The 17,656-nt window shown below is 37.1% G+C and overlaps 1 protein-coding gene across 1 annotated transcript in view; it reads right to left on the bottom strand.

Moving 5' to 3' along the window:
- Positions 1-17,656, bottom strand: part of ADAMTS20 (ADAM metallopeptidase with thrombospondin type 1 motif 20) — a 90,804-nt gene that overhangs the window by 19,382 nt on the left and 53,766 nt on the right. The window contains exons 26-28 of the mRNA XM_051607916.1: positions 17,363-17,653; positions 16,883-17,044; positions 16,335-16,511 (exon numbers count right to left, since the gene is read on the bottom strand). Of these exons, the coding sequence (XP_051463876.1) occupies positions 16,335-16,511; positions 16,883-17,044; positions 17,363-17,653 (630 nt within the window). The remainder of the gene's footprint in view (positions 1-16,334; positions 16,512-16,882; positions 17,045-17,362; positions 17,654-17,656) is intronic.

The following is a 17,656-nucleotide window of genomic DNA, read 5'->3' as shown; positions in this document are numbered from 1 at the left end:
TGCTCAAAGTCTGGATTAACTATAACTGGACTATTAGTGACAGCAGTTTGTCAGTCTTGTCTTCAATTACAGGGATGTTACAGCCTCCCTTGCATGCATCCTCCTGTATAAGCATCCTTATAGTTAGAAATAGCATCTTAGGATTTAATGACAGTCTGTCTTACTGTAAGATGGTTACTTCTCATTCCACCCTTAGCAGACTCAAAAACACTCACCTCTTTATAAACACTGATTATGAGTTGCAAGAATACCTCATTCAGTCCATTCTTCTATAGACACTGTCTTGAAAAAACAGCCACTCCAGCCTTTCCTCATTCAACGCTTTGTCCAAGTCTCTCACTATTCATGTCACTGAACACTCCAAATGTCTGTGAGTTTTTTACAAGGAGATATTCAAGACTGTATGTTGTGTATTAACTGAAACACTGGAGCTAAAATATCTCACAACAAAAAGCATATACCTAGTATTATTCTTCTTTGTTGAAGTTCTTTGTGGCCTTACTACTTTGCAGAGTTCTAGATGACATTTGGAAGATAAAATCTAGATTGAAAATTACTTTGTGCAGTAATATTTGAAATCATACCACAAATTATATGGGATCTTTAAAGTAAATTAATAGTAAACACACTTCCCTCCTATGAGTGTGAACTGTCTTCCCACTAGGGCTGCAATGCACCCTCTGATCCAAGCACTACCTAGATGACGTTCCTACCACACAATGTGATGGGATCTCTAAGCTCAGTAGCTTTTTTTTTTTTAAAATCAAGCAAGACTATATTTCTAATGACCAAACACACAGCCAGCTGAGCCCTGTGAGTTCCAAGAAGTCCCCTTCTTTCAAGCTCATGAATTACTGCTGAGTGTTGTCTACCTGTAGAATACCCCAAATGACCTCCACAGTTACTGCAAATTCTTCCCTGTCTGTTGTCTTTGTATGAGAAAATATAGCACCCTTTGGATCCGTTTGACTCCTTTGTATCAAAATGTGACAGGTGAGAAACCAGCACTCTCCATGTTTCAGTAAGATGTAACATTAGCATAAGCCCAAAACTACTTTGCATAGTTCAGTCCACAGCTCAACTTTTGCTCCTGTGATACTGACAGATGATCCCCCTAGGTCAGTGACACAGGTAAAACTCCACATTCCTACTGCTGGACTTGTCAAAACGCTTTTCAAAGCATACCATGAGATCCTGCAGCACATCTGAAAACTAATCAGGTATAGACAACCCAGCAATGTATTCTCCAATCACACCTCTCTAAGCCAAACAGGTAATCATGATGTTTAACTGTTGTTCTTTCTCAAGCTTCAGAAGAGAGGTCAAGAATATGGAGATCCTTCCATTCAAGCTCTACAGTGAGACTGCACAGTACAAGCTGTCAGTTCTATGCCACAAAAAAAGGTGCCATGACTAGCTGTAGCAACTACTACCACCAATAAACCCACAATTTTTTATTAGCTGTCCAAGACTGAATCTTCCATGAACTTGTTTCACCTACCAGCAGTTCTTTCTGATTCCTGCCTAAGCCTGGATGGCCCATGATTCCACAATCACCTTCCCTCACCTAAATGATTGAGGAAATTTATTGCAGCCTCTACAATAAAGTTTTATCTCCAAATCCTTCTCCATCCAATATAAGTAATAATACTGCTGTGACGTGTAGGGATATTTTTTGTGAGCAGACATGTAGGTAGGCTCAAGAGTCTCAGAGCCTCTTTATTCTAACACATGAGTAAAGCCATTCTCCTTCCTCTGTGACTGGATCCTCCAAAAATACCCTAGTACTTCAATTTCAGTACTTAACACCTGGATTTTTTTATAGCTCGATTCTGCAGATAGGAAGCACATTTCCCTAGTTAGCATTGAGATAAACTTCATCCAGAAAGTATAATTTGATATGTTTATACAAAAATCAGTTTGCACTGAGTTAACTTCTTTACAGAGTTACTTCAAAATCTTCAATCTGAAGACTATTTTTCCTCCAAACCGTGTCACCTCAGTTACTTGTAATTCATTAAAAAAATTGTAAATTCAGAGTAAAATACATGACAGGTTTTTATAGAGAAAAGCAGTGTTACAGGTCAGTTCTCTCAGTATTTTTCATTAGGGAAATTTACAAATTTGTCTTTCAGAAGCTGTTCTCTTCAACTGAAGTTCAGGAAGGACAGCCCTCACACAAAGTAACTGCCATTGCCTACTGCTCTCATGGCATGGAAACCAGAGAACAATTTGCTCCAAGTATAATCATCTGCAGCCAGTATCATAATCTAATACTGGAATTTCTTACTTTCACTTCTCCCAAGTACAAAAGGAGGCAGTAGTCATTTTCTCTAAGGTCAGCCCAAGAAGTACTTCCACATTTTTGGTCTGGCTACATACTCTGGCCATGCAACTGGGTGAGAATCAGGCGCACACAAAGTGTTCCACCATCCATATGTTGGTTTTCAGGACTTCCAGGCACATATCATAGACATGCACACCACCACTCTCCAACCCAATAGCAGTGTGGGTGTAGGAGACCCTGGGGTGCACTGCAGTAGGACCTAACAGCTGGTCTGCATGTGGCAGCTGAGAATAGTGTGAGACAGCAGCGACTCTTCTGAGGTCATCTAACCTGTCCACTGTCCATAGCCTTGCCTTTTCTGACAGGATTGAAGACTGTAACCTCCATAAACGGGCCACCTTTGTCAGATTCTTTTTAAGATAAGAATTTTGTTTCAGGTTTCATCTGAAGGAAAAAAACAACTAGATAATTATTTTCCAAACATGCTGAAGCATACCTGTTTAATAGGTGGGCAGAAATGAAACTACATAAGTATACATACATACAAAGCAAGAGTAGAAATATAGAAGGAATAAAGAGGATTAAAGACAGTTTGTAAGATTGATGTGGGTAACAGAAAAGTAAAACTGCTATGAGAGGATATATATGGGATCTATTAGAAAAGCTTTAATGTATTCCTTTTAAATTAAAGACAACCAGATTAAACCAAACACAACCTAAACAAATCCTTCCATTATATTGAAGTCAGAACCATCAGGGCAGATTGTGAAGGTAAGATGATTTCATCTCTGCAGAAGTCAAACTCTACTGATGGTGCTACAAAGGAATCTAACGTTGCAGCCACATGGTCTGATTTTCTTTTGTCCTCTGCACATGGCAGTAGCCTTAATGAGGGAGACCTTTCAGCAAAACAACAATATGTCTGGATGGCAGATGAACATCCATTCCCTTTGCTGATTTTAGAAAGATCCAAACCAGAGTTCCTGAAATTCCACTTAATGGTCACCCACAGAATTTCACCTATTCATTCTAGCTAGATTTGTAAACAAGTCTTTTAATTTGGTATCTCTGACATCTCAAAGCACTATTCATTGGCTCAAGTTTAGCACAACTAAACAGATGACCAAGTCCTCCTTTGAAAACCCCATTATGTCTTCCCCCCTCACAAGGAACACCACCATTCTGTCCATCACTGCCTACAGCCTGGCATCCTTTTTGATGTCAATTACAGAGCATTTGAAAAACAGGCTCAGCTCCCTACCTACCATGATATTCAGTGTGGCTTCACTGTGCCATGTACTTCCAAACTGTCCACACACATCCCATTATGAGACTGTAAGCTTTCCAAGTCAAGAACCTTTTCTTTGTTTTACCTATACCACATAGAAGAAACAGATCTTTGAACAAGCTTTTAGATACTAAAATAGTGCAAAGACAACAGAGCTGCCAAACCAGATGCAACATTATTTTAGCAGTTGTAGGATCTGGCTTTTACACTACCTGTATCTTTAGATCCTGGTGCATATTCTGTTACATCCAAGGTCTTTTCAAGAGCATGCTCAGATAATAATACAGTGCCCAAAAAACTGTATGTCACAGGTGCAGCTTCACATGTCCTCATTAAGGAAAAAAACTTTCAGAAACTTTTTCCTATAAATGCCTGATCATACTTTACATATTTAATAACTACTCCTTACATTTTCTCCCCTAAAATTTACAAGTCTTATTACTCTTAATTCTAAGAAATAAATTAATTTACAATTTACAAGGACAAGATCTTGTTTCTAGACAAAGTTCTACCCTTTTTCTTTCAAAAGAAAAGTGTTGTCTGACTTGTTTGGAAGAGACTCCAGTATGCTGCTGCTATAAATAGTGAAAATTCCTGATGCCAGATAAAAATCCAGAGCTTTAGGGGGACTGAGAACTGATAAATAAAACAACAGCTGTTCATTAAAGTTCAATGCAAAGCCTAAAAATGCTACTCACATAATTAAGAAAATCTGGCCTCAAGAAATATTCAAGCATAAGTTTCATAACAAGGAACAAAATTTGACTCAAATTTAGGACAAGAATAAGTCAGCCTGTCATACAGGGAAGAGACTACCATCTTCCCATTTTCTGTAAGAGTATAATCCAAGGCATGAGAGAATGATTACATTGTATTCCAGGTTGTGGCAAAGCCACTTCACACAGATTATGGAGGTATTGGTGTAAGCGTTGATAGAAGGATGTGTGACACAGTGGAAGAGGAGGAAAACAAGAGTAGCAGGACAGTGGCAAGAATACAAGAAAGGCTAGAAAACGAGGGAAATTCTTCACAGAAAATTATTATTGTCCTTTATTGGACTCAAGTATGAATAGTTGAGTCAAAGTCCAAAATCAGACTCAGTTTTCATGACCTGTCCCCCAGACATCACTTTCTTTCAGGTTTCAGCTTCCCTGGAAGAGCAGCTCACTAGGAGACACAACTGTTACCTAAGAGACACATCTACCCATGGCAGGCATGCTCACACTGCTATACAATAGCATCAGTGAGATGCAAAACCAAGCTTTGTGCTAATTGAAGATATTTTGTGTTTCTTTTCATATCTGCTTGATAGTTTTAAAACATTTCAAAATAATAATTACAATTTCATGAGTTGATTACTAATACATTCTCCTTCAACAGCAATGACATACCATATTTAGTATCTTGTTTAACACTTGGTTATAGGCTCCATTTCATCTCTCAATTACAGTAAAAACTGAATTGTATAGTTATTCTTCCTGTCTTACTTGCTCTTGATTTGAATCTGTTGCATCTGGTTACCACTTGAGAACCAGAAAAACAACAGGGATTTCTGCCTCATTTCAGCAGCCATTTGGCAGGCTCTGCTACCCTATGTGCAGGTCTTAAGTGTCACTGAAAGGTCTGCATGTATCTCTGATAAGAACTTCAACATCAGCCCACATTCAAGCAACATTATCATTCTGTTTAATGTGAGTGTATATTCAAACAATGAGAATTAGTATCAGCTTATTAATTGCTGGGACGGAGGGAACAGATAACCTTGAACTCCTGCAGCAATATGTATCTGGTATGTGTACCTAACTTTTATCATCTTTCAGTTGAATGATATGTACAACAGACAGATGGCTGAGGTAAATCATGATTAAAAATACAGAACAGTGGTAATTAAAAAAAAACAAACAACACCTCCAAAAACCAAACAACAGACAATTCTGCATTACCTCTCCTTTTGAAATCAGTGGCAAACAGGAGCAGAGCAAGACTCTCACTAGGTCTTTCTGAAAATCTTAATCTACAATTATAAATTTGTGTCAAATTTATAAGACTAAACAGCAGTCCTGTTCTTTGCCTTCGATACCTCCTAGAAAGTATTTGGTATGGGCACTTTTACCATCACACCATTGCAGATGACAAATTGCTGACTCCTCCAGACTTCAGCAAGTCTCATCTTTCTTTATTCCACAGGCAGGTAAGACTAGGAACACCTTTAAATGATTACATGAAGGCAGCAGCACTGCAGACAAACAGGGAATCAAGTGCAAGCATCAAGAAAGAAGTGCAGCAGAAATGGAGATAGGAGTTCCCAGGGAAATCCAGTGTGAGCAAAAGAAATGCAGGGGTTAGGCGTTTTTCCTGTTTCCAGTAAATACAGATTTCCAGACACGTTTTCCAAATGGAAGACAACAGATGTATCCGTGTCCATCCAGCAGTTATGATCACAAACCTCCATGAAAAATAAACAGCAACCCAGAGTGAATCCACTGTGGCTTCCACCAACCAGACAAAGTTTAATGGACTGCATCCCAGGGAAGATATCTGCCTCTTGTGAAGCTCAGGAAAACTGAATGAATGCATGGAAACAGCATAATCTGCATTCTCACTGAAAAGTAATGTTCTCCCCTTGAGAGTGACATTTCATTCATAGGTCTTCACAATAAAAGTTGGATCATATTTTTAACACAAACGATTTCTAGTGTGGAAACTACATTTGCACAATCAAAAGGGCTGCACAAGAAAAAAAGCCCATTTGTTTATATACTTTTCCCAATTTAAAAATGTGGGTTTATGGATTCTTTTTTACCTTAAGATATGGGGCCTGTTCAATTAACCAATTACTAAAGCAGCTAGAGATACTACAGTCTTGCAATGGTAGACCAAATAGTTTTAGCTGAGTTTGCAAAAACTTAAACATGAGCATAAGAAACACTGGATCCCAGCAACTGCTGCCTAATCAGGTTAGCAGGAGGAAAAACTGTAGGTCAGACATTAAAGCAATTATAAATACATATGAGCTTGGTGTGTCTGCTCTATAAAAAGTATCACTCTACTTGCTTCATTTGATTAAAAACTAAGATTTTGTATTTGAACTTTAAATAAAACTGGAAATACAAAGTAATATGTACTGGAATGATACAGTATTGTCAGAAATTTTTCAAACTTTTTAGAAGCATACAAAAGTATAACTCTTTCTATGGCACCTAACTATCAGCTAAAGAATTAAGAAAAATAACACTAATTATTTTAATATTAATTGGGCTCAAAAAAAGATGTTTCTATTTTAGATAATAAGAAATATAACATTTTACCTACCTTCACGTACTGAATTCCAGTTTGTTTTCGACCTAAGCCACTCTTCTGTGTATTTTCAATTTCCTTACAGATCAATCTTTCTAAGATTACAGTCATGTGCATCAATGTGAGCATGCATGGAAGGTTCTGAAGGACTGATTGCAGGAAATCTAGGTGCCTGATCCTGCTCTCAGTAATGTGAAAGGGCCAGAGATAGATCCATGCTACTATCATATTGATCAGAACATATACTGATTAATATAGCAGTCTGTCTTAGTGGAGTCACCAGTCTCCCACAGTTACCAGTTTCCAAAGAAAGGACTGAGAAATCTACAGTTCATTTGGTTAATTTCCTAAGCCATACCAGGTAACCTAAATATTTGCGTATTAACCTTCAAAAATGTCAGGAAATGCTAATATATGTTTACTAATTTTTAAATTTGGGTCTTAAAAATACTTTGAGCCAATATTTATAAGTTGTGACTGGGATTTTCAAAACTGCCACATATACAGGCAGCTCAGAATGATTTTCACTCAGATCTGACCACCAAGAAACCTTCAGCTTTTCTTAAAGTTCTGACTCTGCAAAAAAGGAACAAATACATCACTAGCTTCATAGTCCTTTCATTTTCATTAAATGGATATATGTATTTAGGAATGGTATTAAGGACCACCTGCTTTTTTTGCCCTTCCATGATTTTTTTTTTAATTTTACTATGTTCCCCTCTTACTGTCCTCTCTTTAAGTCCTCAGACTGAAAGTTCTGCAAACGTCTTCACACAAAAGTGTTTCAGGAATGTGAAAAATTATGTTATGTCTTTGAGATTAGGGGCTGAGTATTATGTTATGAACCTCATTTTTCTATGCCTCTTGTCACTAAGTAAGTGGAAGCAAAAGGTTCAACAGCTAGTGTCTTTAAGCTTTATCATCCAAGATCACATCCCAACTACCTATTCCATTCCAGTTGTCCAGTCCACTTGTTGCTGTTGTAAGTATCAATATTTAATTTTTTTCTGTTAAAGACGTTCCCTCATTAAAACAGTGTCACTAAAATGCCATATGAAATTCACTGCAACACAAAGATCAATCAATTGTAAAAAGCCCTCACTTTCAGCAAAAGTGGTTAGTTCCCGTCCCCTCCTCCTTTTAAAAGAAATTTTAAGGACTTCAAACATTAGTATTCCTTAATAAAGGACACATTAAATATAAACAAAAAGCCACACAACATGCATAAAAAGGAGGGTTAAAATGCAATTGTATTTAACAGACACAAGTCAAAGTAATTAAAATAAATTATCACACATACATTATAACTTATTTATTATTTCAAGCTATACAGGCAACATAGCACCAAAATGGAGAAATTTCCTCTAAGCTTGATGAACAGAACAAAAATATTTGTTTGTTTGTTTTAATTTTGGAAACAAGTGTTTTCTTTCATTTTTATCACAATTACCCTAAATGAAATCCACTGTCCCAAGTCTGTTTTATGACATTATTTGGGTAGTGACATATGTTATCAGTTAGCTCTGAAAGGGTACCCCCCATTTCCAAAGTTTTTAAAAATGCATAGCATATGCTAACATTAAGATTTCAGACAGTGGGATATTAAATAAATGTGTTGTATTGGTAATGAGGTATTCTGAAGTTTGACATTAGGCAGCAGCAGAAGTAGAGGTAAAAGACTGAAGCTGGTTTTGAAAACCAAGTTCACTGATTCTGCATTCCCTTTTAATATAAAAGATTAACTTTTAGGATATAAATACTTTTTACACATTAGAAAAAGTGAATGAAGGCACTTATCATATATATCAAGATTTTTTGCAATAAAGTGAAAAGAAATAAATATTTTACTTATGCAAATTTGGGCTGCTTCTGCTCCTGCAGAAGTCAAGGGGATGCCTAGCACTAACAACCCTGGAAGGGGACTGGGATATCAATTCTTAAAAAAAAATTCTATTCATTAAAAGAAATAGACTTCTTCCACTAGTGCAAAGACAGAACTACACTGGGATTATTCTGGAGCAACTAAAAAGAAAACTGAAGAACTAGAAAAACAGCCACTTTAATTACATTATGTGTCTGAAGGGCAGTAAGCAATAGCAGCAAGATATATTTTTTACATCAAAATCCTAATAGTGATGAAACCAACCAACCAAAAACATTAAAATCTTTAGTTTATCAACATTTCAGACAAAGTCTAATTGTCTTCTGTAAGGGTCAAATCTTGCCTCTATCACAGACCACAAAGACATCTCAGCACAAAAAGATTTAGATTATTCCTGAAGAACCCATTTTTAAATACAACTTGAACAGTTAGCAAAATATTTGCCTGTCATACTCAGTTTCTTGACTAACAACAAAGTACAATTGACGTGCCTGTTTTGTGGGCAGTATAAAAGTACTCTGAACAAGTAGTATTATTGGGAAAGCTGTGTCTTGTTCTCTTTTAGTTTAAGGTCCCTTTAATTATAGGAAGCATTTAAAAAAAACTTTAAAGTAATTAAGAAAATAATTCTACAGTTACTATCTGACTTTACAACTGCTATATGGTAAAATTTTAGGACAAAGGTTTCATATGTCTTAACTTGTAACAGAACTGGATATATCATCAGCTCACAGTATAAATGTGAAGTAAAAGAGCATGATGAAGCCCAAGAAATGCTAAGGAAAAAATATGTAAGAAAACGAGGTGCTAATGACTGCACTACAATTAACTCCTCTTTTCCCACTAGTATTCAAACAAAATTCCAAACGTAAACATTTTCAGGAAAATCTATCAGAAAATAAAAACCTCAAGATGGCCTTTAACTTTGCCATGCTCTGAACCATAACTGGTAATCCTTAGCAAAAAAGGTGTACAGTGACCACATGTGAAACTGTTCAGGTGAGGACTCTAGAACACCTCAACAAGAACAACTGTTTGAGGTAAAACTGAGGGTGGTACAGAGCAAAGGCCTAACTGTTCACACTAGTGGCAGCAGTTCTTACCTTAAGGTTGCTGCAGCTTCCTGTGCTGCATCTGCTCAGGTAAGAAATGCACCCAGGTAAGCTATCTCGTTTCAAGTGTGCATTGTAGATTTGCTGATAATAGGCTACTGCAACAACCTTTGGGTAACACTCAGTTACAGTCTGGATTCAATAATCCAGCTATGTATTCTTTCTAAGGGAATGAGTAAGCATGAGACAAGCTGTGATGTACCTGGTTAAAATGTGTCTGATAAAACTTAGGTTGCTATCTACACTCATACAAGAACAAAAGCCCTAATGAAATATAAAGCTTTCAAGGTACCATCAACTGCCTAACCAGCAACCTTGCTGTTTGCCAACCCGGCTCTCCAAGATTTCAGTAGCAATGAAAAACTACAGGGGTGCAAAAATAAAATCAGACTTCTAAATCTATCAAAATTCTTGTCATCCAAAAAGGCAAACAAACTTCCCTCACTATGTGAAGCTGAAAGATACTGTCTCCCCACACATGAATAGCGTATTTTATTCCTCTGGCATAATTCCTCCTCACATTCCACAAAATCTTTCAGAAAATATATAAAAGGAGAGTAAAAGCATACGTACATTAGGAATTTTGACAAACTTACACTTGTTTTCTATTACGCAGCAACATCCTAGGAGGCACAGAGAAAGAGACTAGAAAGAAAGATAGGACCACTTAACCAAGACATGAATCTCAACATTTTAAAGAAACTGAGATAAGAAGGGGAAGTTTCAGTTCAAAGTCAAATAAAATCCTTGAAGTGAGGCCACCATAAAAACTCTCCATTAAGAAAAGCATACTAGATGAGTTAAGAGTTTTCACCATTTGAACAGCAGAAGGAAGAGTAAAGCAAAACCTATGTTCACTTCACACATTTTGTCCAGGTACAAGGCCAGGGCTTTGGCACTGAAAATCTCCTAACTTGGTACTGTCTGTCAAATTGTTTCCCAGCCAAGTACTGCTAAAAATAATCTTTTATTCTCTAGTATATCTACTTTACATTTGTGGCATTCATTAAAGTTTTGCAAGATTGTGTATGTACCTGCATTATGCATCTGAAGATTTGCTGTATCTAAACATAACCACTGATCCAACTACTAGTTGATTTGATTAAATTCCCACATATCTTTTTGTCAGGTAACAGATGATTGCTCAGCTAAGAATAATAAAACCACTATATCAACTACTAAATGCGAATATGGGAAATGATGTCCAAAGGTTAGTAAAAAAAAGCTTAGTATTGAAAGTAAGGATGCTGCATTCTTGAACTCAATTAATACAGAGTTCTGTCTTACACCTCTTCTAAAGGAAAAGAGTTAAATCTATCCATTGCAGTTCTGTTTTAAAACCTTATGGTATCTTTGAGAATTTATGATACTCTCTCTTTTCACGCTTTAAGTGTAAAACAGCCTGGCATTAGGGCCAGAAAACCTGAAGCATTCTGATGAAAATTAATACAGTAAACCAGAAGCCTCACTGCACGGACTAAACACAAAAAAATCCAAAAATGCACTGTGAAAAGAAGGAATACAATAAAAATCTATACCAGAACAAAGTACTCTCCCTCAGCTGCCAGAATGCTATGGAATTTTTCTTGACATTATATACTGTGACATATGGTTGCCATACTTTTTAGCTTGTAATTTATTCATTTTTTTCGTGAAGCTGTGGGCCACTCACCAATGAAACTAGAGTAGTCTAAAAGAAAAATAGCCAAGATACATGGGCCAAATTTACTGGGGTGCAACTCTATAAAAGTAAATAGCTCTATTTACCTCAAGTATTATTTAACTTATAAATACATTATTAAAATGTATATATCAAATTATATACATATATATTGTAAATTTTGTGTATAAAAACACAAGTTATTGTGCTTAGATACATGCCAATTAGCCAATAAAATTTTGAAATTAAATGTGTCAAATTTTTAAACTCTTGAATTTAAGAATATTTGCATAATATCTATCAACCTCATATACATTAAGAATTGACACCAATATTCTTTGTAAACAAGGCAGAGCCCACCAAACAGATGGACTGGATATTAATCCCACTCCATTTCCTTTGGCCTTTGATACTAAGACAGGAAAAAAAAGAAAAGGAAAAAAAAAAAAAGAGAACATGATTCAGTTCTAACTAAAGAAAATTCCCTTAGAAACTTGCACAAAACTAAGAGGGTGGAAGATGTAAGCTAAATTTTAAAAAGATCACTGTCAGAGTCTCTCCATGACCTCCAGATCAAAAGAATTCTAGTTACAGAAAAAAGGGTGTATTTCCTAGCCATCCTCCTTGTAAAACTTCAGAGCCTCTTTCTGGCTTGGGTATTACATGAAAATTCTGGACCGAATTAAAGTTTCAAAGATTCAAAGAATTAAAGTTTCTGAATATGCATAATATTTCTAAGAAAGTGTCCTGGAGTGGGGAGTGGTACAAGACTTTGGAATTTGAGATTTATTGCCTCACATCCCTTGGGACAACTGCTGACACCAGCAACAAAGGAGTCTGTAGCCTTTCAGCTTTGTCATGGCCATCTCCAGCAGCCACAGGCAGACACTACAAAATGTAACAGCCCAGAGCTGCTAAACTGCAGAAAGCACCAAACAGAATTCTGGCTTCAAATCTGTAGTCTTCCTTGCAACTACTCTATTGTGCATTTACAAGATATGTTTTATTTTAATTACTTTGTGTAAAATAAATCAAAACATGAAAGAAACATACTTACAAGATATATTGCCAACAATCTTCTGTCCCCAAATATACAGTGATAGCTAGTGGAAGAAGCTAGAATGGCCCAATATGGAATACAGCATAAAAAACACTGACAACTGAAGAAAAACCCTTCTACACGGTGGATCAGATTCTTGACTCAGGATTCTGACTTAGCATTAGCTGCTGAATCTATTTCTGCTGGAATCTAGAATCCAAGAGAAAATTACCTGGCTACGTAAAACATGGAATAATCCCTGAACAAAGTTTTTATCTGAGACATGGTTTAGACCATTTAAGCAATTTTGATATCCATTTCTGAACCGCCTGGGCCAGAGATGGCCAATATTCAAAGAGGTCAAGGAGTTCTTCAAGATAATGCAACTGCTGAGAAATTCCTTTCCTTCTACTCATCCTCTCTATGTATTGCATTTGTGTCATATATGCCAGAAGTAAAAGAAGGTAGAATTTACTATGGCAAGTTGCACTACATTTGAGAAGTCCGGTATTTCAGTTTCTATGTAAGTTTTGACATTCAAATCTCACTAGCAGATATAAAAGTTTAATGCATTGCTGTCCAGACACATCCATATTACTTAACACTTAAAAAAAAATATAGCGCTTTATCTGCTAAGGCTTCTATAGGTATGTTGGGGATAAAAGGGCAACCAAGGAAAATGTAGGCCCTCTCTTGAAGGAAATGGGACACTTAGCTATGCAGGATATTGAGAAGGCTGAGGTTCTCAGCGACTTCCTTGCATCAGTCTTTTCTGGAAAGTGCTCCAGCCCCTTCGCAAAGGCCACAGCAAGTGAAAGCAGAGACTGGGAAAATGAAGCACCCTGCACTGTAGGAGAAAAACAGCTTCGTGACCATCTAAAGAACCTGAAAGTGCACCTGATGGGCTCCATCCAAGGGTCCTGAGGGAGTTGGCAGATGCAGTTGCTAAGCCTCTGTCTATATTTGAGAGGTCCTGGTGGTGTGGTAAGGTTCCTATCGATTGGAAAAAAGGGAACATAGCTCCTATTTTTAAAAAGGGGAAAAAGGAAGACCTGGGGAACTGCAGGCCAGTCAGTCTCACCTCCGTGCCTGGCAAAATCATGGAACAGATCCTCCTAGAAAATCTACTATGGCACATGGAAAATAAGGAGATGATCTGTGAGAGCCAACATGGCTTCACTAAGGGCAAATCATGCCTGACCAATTTGGTGGCCTTCTGTGACAAAGCTACAGAGATGGTGGATAGTGGAAGAGCAACTGACGACATCTACCTGGATTTGTGCAAGGCATTTGCCACTGTCCCACACAACATCCTGGTCTCCAAGCTGACATGACATGGATGTGACAGACAGACCACTTGGTGGATAAGTAATTGGCTGGATGGCCAGACCAAGAGAGTTGTGGTCAATGGTTCAGTGTCCAAGAGGAGGCAAGTGATGAGTGGTGTTCCTCAGGGGCCAGTATCAGGACCAGTGCAGTTCAACATCTTTGTTGGAGAAATGGACAATGGGATTGAGTGTATCCTCAGCAAGTTTGCTGATGATACCAAGCTGTGTGGTGTGGTTGACACCCCAGAGGGAAGGGATGCCATAAGGAGGGTCCGTGACAGGCTGGAGAGGTGGGCCAATGCCATCCTCATGAAGTTCAACAAAGCAAAGTGCAAGGTCCTGCACCAGGATCAGCACAACCCCAAGCACAAATAAAGGCTGAGGGGAGAATGGCTGGAGAACAGTCCTGAGGAGAACTTGGGGGTGGTAGTAGATGAGTAGCTTGACATGAGCCGCCAGTGTGCGCTGGAGCCCAGAGAGCCAACTGCATCCTGGGCTGCATCAAAAGAAGTGTGGCCAGCAGGGCCAGGGAGGTGATTCTGCCCCTCTGCTCTGGTGAGACCCCACCTGGAATACTGAGTACAGCTCTGTTGCCCTCAGCACAGGAAAGACATAGATCTGTTGGAGAAGGTCCAGAGAAGGGCCACCAAGATGATCAGAGGCCTGGAGCACCTCTGCTATGAAGACAGGCTGAGAGAGTTGGGGCTGTTCAGCCTGGAGAAGAGAAGGCTTCAAGGAAACCTTATAGTGGCCTTCCAGTACTTGAAAGGAGCCTACAGGAAAGCTGGGGAGGGGCTTTTCACCAGAGAGGGCAGTGATAGGACAAGGGGTAATGGTTTTAAACTGAAAGAGCATAGATTTAGGTTAGACATCAGGAAGAACTTCTTCCCCATGAGTGTAGTAAAGGAACTGCAATAGGTTGCCCAGGGAGGTTGTGGAAGCTTTGTGCAGCCTGGTCTAGTGGAAGGTGTCCCTGTTTATAGCTGGGAGGTTGGAACCTGATGATCTTTAAGGTCCCTTCCCACCTTTGCAAAATCTTTGCAAAATCTTTGCAAAACTAAGTCATATCTAACATTTATTATACATAACAAAAGCTTACAGGTAACAAACTACTGCAGATAAACAGCATCACGCGGGGAACAAACAGGCTGTGAACAACTTTCAGTCTAAAAGGAGAAGAAACACTGAGTTCAAATGCAACTGTGTGCCGAATGTTCTGCTTGTTTGCTCAGCTGCTGAAGTACAGACACTAAGCATTAGGAAGTTACCAGTAATTATTTGGCTAATGCTAAATAAGCTAAATGGCTTATTTAATTGGCTAATGGCTAAATAAGATACTTTGGTGTATGTTAAATACAAACCCAAAATTCTGTTTTGCACAGTGGAAGAAAGATAACTGTGGTGAATTATTCCAACTTTCATTTTAAAGTCTATTTGCAATAAATTAGAATATATTATACATACACTAATAAAGTATTTAAAGTTGAAATTGGAGAATATTTCTACAAAAATGTTTCCATGTTAATTCAAATAATCAAATCACATAATTTTATTAACAAAAAATAGAACTGTTGTCCTAGCGCACCTCCCAGGGATGTTAATGACAGGTTTTTAACTGATTTTGATGGAACCAGAACTGGATCCAACCTCCTTTGATTGGCATTAGTCTCATTAGAATTGAGTACAATAATAAATATTGTTGTCAAATTCACAGCTTGGGAAATATAATGTACTCTATTTTGTAGAGCTTACTATGATTACTTCAGTATGTTAATCATCTGCTAGACAATTTTGAAGATTAATTGTGATTACTGTAGGCATTTTTACACATTAATAGACAGTGACATATAGACAATAACATATTATAGTTACATACATAATTATACATAGACAACTTTCATTAGTCACTGTTTTAAAACCACAAATATATACTTTTATACACAAATGTACACGTAATGTGGATTAAAATGTTTGCTGACAGAATGTAATATACATGTGTGTTATTTTATACTTATATATACTATTAGAAAAAAGTTATGCACTGAAACCCCCTTTTTTTACAAATATAAATACTTAGATCATACTACAGTATAAATTACAGCATATAATTTTAAATTTAAACACAGAACAAATAATAACCTTTCAAAATAGAACAACCTCTAAGGTATTGCTATTGGCTATGATGTTTCCTGGTTATTTTTAAAATATTCCCTATGATTTTTTACAGAGCACGATACTGTTCCTCCTGAAATAGATTGCTGTTTCCCATTTAGTTCAGTGGCCAAAGGAACAATCGCTTAATAAAATTAGATAGACTATTCCGCATGCATTATTATTTCACCATTATCAAATCAAGTAATGATATAATTTTTAAAAGGCAATGGGAAGTAGAGTGACAGAAAGAACAAGAAAGCGAAAAAGATTAGTGAATTCTATCGTACCGATTTCCAAGGTCCCCGATGCCATGAAACATCACCAGGGCAAGAATGCACATTACATTGTGCCATATTAGGTGGCTTGTCTAGAATGTCACAATTTTGATCATCCAACATTTGGCCAGTAGGAAGCTGACAAATCACCAGTCTTGTCTTTATTCCATCTCCACAAGTTTGAGTACACTGAAATACAGAATTTTAAGAGAGTCATCACATACCATTAAATCCAAAATATATAGCAATAATAAATGCATGTTATTATTTACTATGTTATTTTCATAGTACATGAACATTCAATTCAAGATTAGGGACGCACAGTCTAATCTCATATAAAGAAAACCAATTATCTCATCAAAATGTTTTTCAAACTACATTTTTATACTGTATCAAGTCATTTACACCACTCATATTTATGCTACAGTTCTGCGTTTGATCAAAGAACAATTTTTTTAAAATAAAAAAATGGTGTTCAGTTCCATTCACAGTCAAGTAATTATGTTCCTATTTCTAAGCTTATGGGTAAATGTTTCCCTTCAAAAGTGAAATGATCTTACTTCTCCCCAGTTCCCATAGTTCCATCGTGGGCAGGGTCCAGAATCACAGTGTCTTGACTCTGGAGGTTTTGTTGCCTTATCACAATAACTAGCACTTCTTCCTTCCTCATCTTGACAAACTACAACTCGACGGTGAAATCCACCTGCACAAGTACTAGAGCACTACCAAAACATGTGAACACATTTATCACCATTGCAGAATTAAAAAATGTAAAAAATGTTGGTCAAAAAAAATAACCTTATTGTTTTTAATGTTAACTTTCAAAACTGAAATTCACAAATAACTACTACTGTGTAGCAGTACTTTAAAGTTGAAAATAGAGAAGAAGTACATTTTGAATTAAATATATTCTTAATAATTATTATTTTTTTTAATATATGTGCTTTTCTTTTGACCACATCTGTACTGCTACAACATTTTCTAGAAACGTTAACACAAATGTTAGGAACAAAAGAATATATATTTTTTAAAATTCTTACTGCTCCCCAGGGTCCAGTTCTCCACTGATATCCTCCCACAGAGGGCTGGTTCCGCTGGTTTATATTGTCTTGTGGATGGTATATCGGAAGGTAACCTATTTCTGGAAAATGGCTTGGATGTTCATGCATTTTTGCAATATGATGATAAACTGGTGGACATGGTGGCATGTTACATTCTTGTTCTTTGGAAGGTCGGCCTTCAGGATCACAGTAATTCTCGTTGATTTGTTGATGATTGTTGACACAGATAACTTGTCTTGTTACTATTCCACTATCACACGTAACTGTACACTG

This window comes from Apus apus, chromosome 1 (genome assembly GCF_020740795.1).
Source record: "Apus apus isolate bApuApu2 chromosome 1, bApuApu2.pri.cur, whole genome shotgun sequence".
NCBI lineage: Eukaryota > Metazoa > Chordata > Aves > Apodiformes > Apodidae > Apus > Apus apus.
This window is presented reverse-complemented; position numbering and strand designations above follow the sequence as displayed.